The sequence below is a fragment of the Echinops telfairi genome, unplaced genomic scaffold, assembly GCF_000313985.2.
Source record: "Echinops telfairi isolate 266 unplaced genomic scaffold, ASM31398v2 ScPeMD7_5;HRSCAF=22, whole genome shotgun sequence".
Taxonomy (NCBI): Eukaryota; Metazoa; Chordata; class Mammalia; order Afrosoricida; family Tenrecidae; genus Echinops; species Echinops telfairi.
Window position 1 is genome coordinate 6,931,225 of NW_022103901.1, and position 1,924 is coordinate 6,933,148.

General features: G+C 56.9%; 1 protein-coding gene across 1 annotated transcript in view; it reads right to left on the minus strand.

The window, feature by feature from the left end:
- The window catches only part of GALNT17 (polypeptide N-acetylgalactosaminyltransferase 17), a 397,088-nt gene extending 395,170 nt beyond the window's left edge, over positions 1-1,918 (minus strand). The window contains exon 1 of the mRNA XM_004705577.2: positions 1,634-1,918. Within this exon, the coding sequence (XP_004705634.1) occupies positions 1,634-1,871 (238 nt within the window). The 5' untranslated portion in view covers positions 1,872-1,918. The remainder of the gene's footprint in view (positions 1-1,633) is intronic.
- Positions 1,919-1,924: the final 6 nt, after the last annotated feature.

Below are 1,924 nucleotides of genomic sequence, written 5' to 3' on the forward strand. Positions count from 1 at the left end.
TGAAACACTCCACACCTCGCTCATTCATTTCCACCCTTGGAAAGGAGGAGCCCTGGTGGCGTGCGTAGTGTGTATGCAATAGGCTGCAAACTGCAAGGTCGGCAGTTCAAGATCACCAGCTTCTCTGGAGGAGAAAGACAAAGCTTTCTACTCCCATAGAGTTACAGTCTGGGATACCCATAGGGGCAGTTCTATCCTGTCCTATAGGATCACTATGAGTCAGAATCGTTTCAATGGCAATGAGTTTTGGGGGTTTAGGAATCCTGGGAATGCCGATGGTTACACTTTCATTTGGCAATTGGAAATGGTGGCAGTTCTAACCACATTGGCAATCTGGCCCCAGAGAGACAGCAGGCTAGACCACCCAGTAAGACAGTTCACTGCGAGAAAATAAAATCGTTGACCTGGAGCAGCCACAGCCAGGGGGGTGGAGCAGAATCTACCTGGATGGAAACGCACAAGGTGACACAATACACCAGGTGCAGCTCCACAGTGCCTGGCACACAGCTAGAATTCTACACGTGCGTATCACGAGTTCATGGTTCTGAGAGGGGGGCCTGGTGGTGTCAGGGTTATGGGATGGGGTGCGAACCTCAAGGTCAGTCGCTAGAACCCACCAGCTGTTCCTCCTCCAGAGAAAATGAGGTTTTCTGTTCCCATACAGAGTTACAGGCTCAGAAACCACAGAGGTAGTTCTACCCTGCTCTAAAAGGTCACTTTGAGTCGGCATCTACTCGTTGGACGTGAATTTGGTTTCCGGGGTCACAGGTCCAGGAACACCGCAGGGAGGTTTGAGTCGGCAAGGAAGGAGGCAGCCTGTCCCCAAAGGGCTGTCTCTGCCTCAGGTAACTAACTACCATGTGGGCCTGGGTGAGCTTCTTGCTCAAGCTGGTAACACTCTGATCTTGGGGACAGCCAGTATCCACTGACCCTTGGTGTCCCTGGACCAAGTGTGACCAAGGCACGAGGAGAAAAGCTTCCCTGTTCTAACTCATGGTGGAGGGGATTTTAGATGTGGCAGATTCTCCCAATGGCCACCCATGGGATGCCCCACCTCGCTTTGCCACCACGCTATAAAAACCCTCTGAACAATCTGGAGTGGCTCCTGGCTGGAGTGCTGGGGGAGTTGTTTTTGTTTATTTTTAATAGTTTCCCTCCACTAAGTGGAGATGGGAAAGGCGCACTGGTCATTAGCAACGACATGCGACCTTGACCCTATTCACTCAACTTCCTACCCAAGCCAATGAGTTGCCCAACCCTTCTGCAGACTTTGAAACCCCTGGACCAGCTCAGCCCACTTCCCCGTCCGCCTCCACCCTAACACAACGCAGCGCTCACGCGTGGAGGCGGCTATCTCCTCCCTCAGGCTCGGCCCGCGTTCCCATCCGATTGCTGCTGCTTGAGCTGCAGTCACGACGGCTCGAGGCCCGAGCCGAGGTACTGACACGCTTCCAGCCGACAAGCAAAGTTGCTGCTGGGGCGAGCCCGCGAGTGGCAAGGGTGAGCGCACAGAGCTCGCTGAGGTGCCGGCGCCGCTGCAAGGTCCCTTCCCGCGCCCCACTGGCGCCTGTGCACCGCGAGCGCAGGACTACGGGCTAAACTGGTGCCCCAGCCAGCCGGCGCGCACGCTTACCATTCAGCTGCCGGTACACGATGTCCTCGAGCAGGGAGAGACGCTTCAGGACAGCATCCTGGATGGGGCTGGCGCTGTGCGCGCTGAGGTTGGCCGCCTCAGCGCGCGGCCGGATCTCGTGGAAGGCGTCTCCGCTGCGCACCGCGATGGGCCGGCACTTGGCCAGGAAGATTACGAAGCCGGCCACGGCGATCAAGTTCAACACCAGCAGCACTTTGACTCTTCTCAGTGAAGCCATCAAACACGCCCCGCCGGCCCTCTGCCCGGACCCGCGTCCCTCGGGCTCCTGCG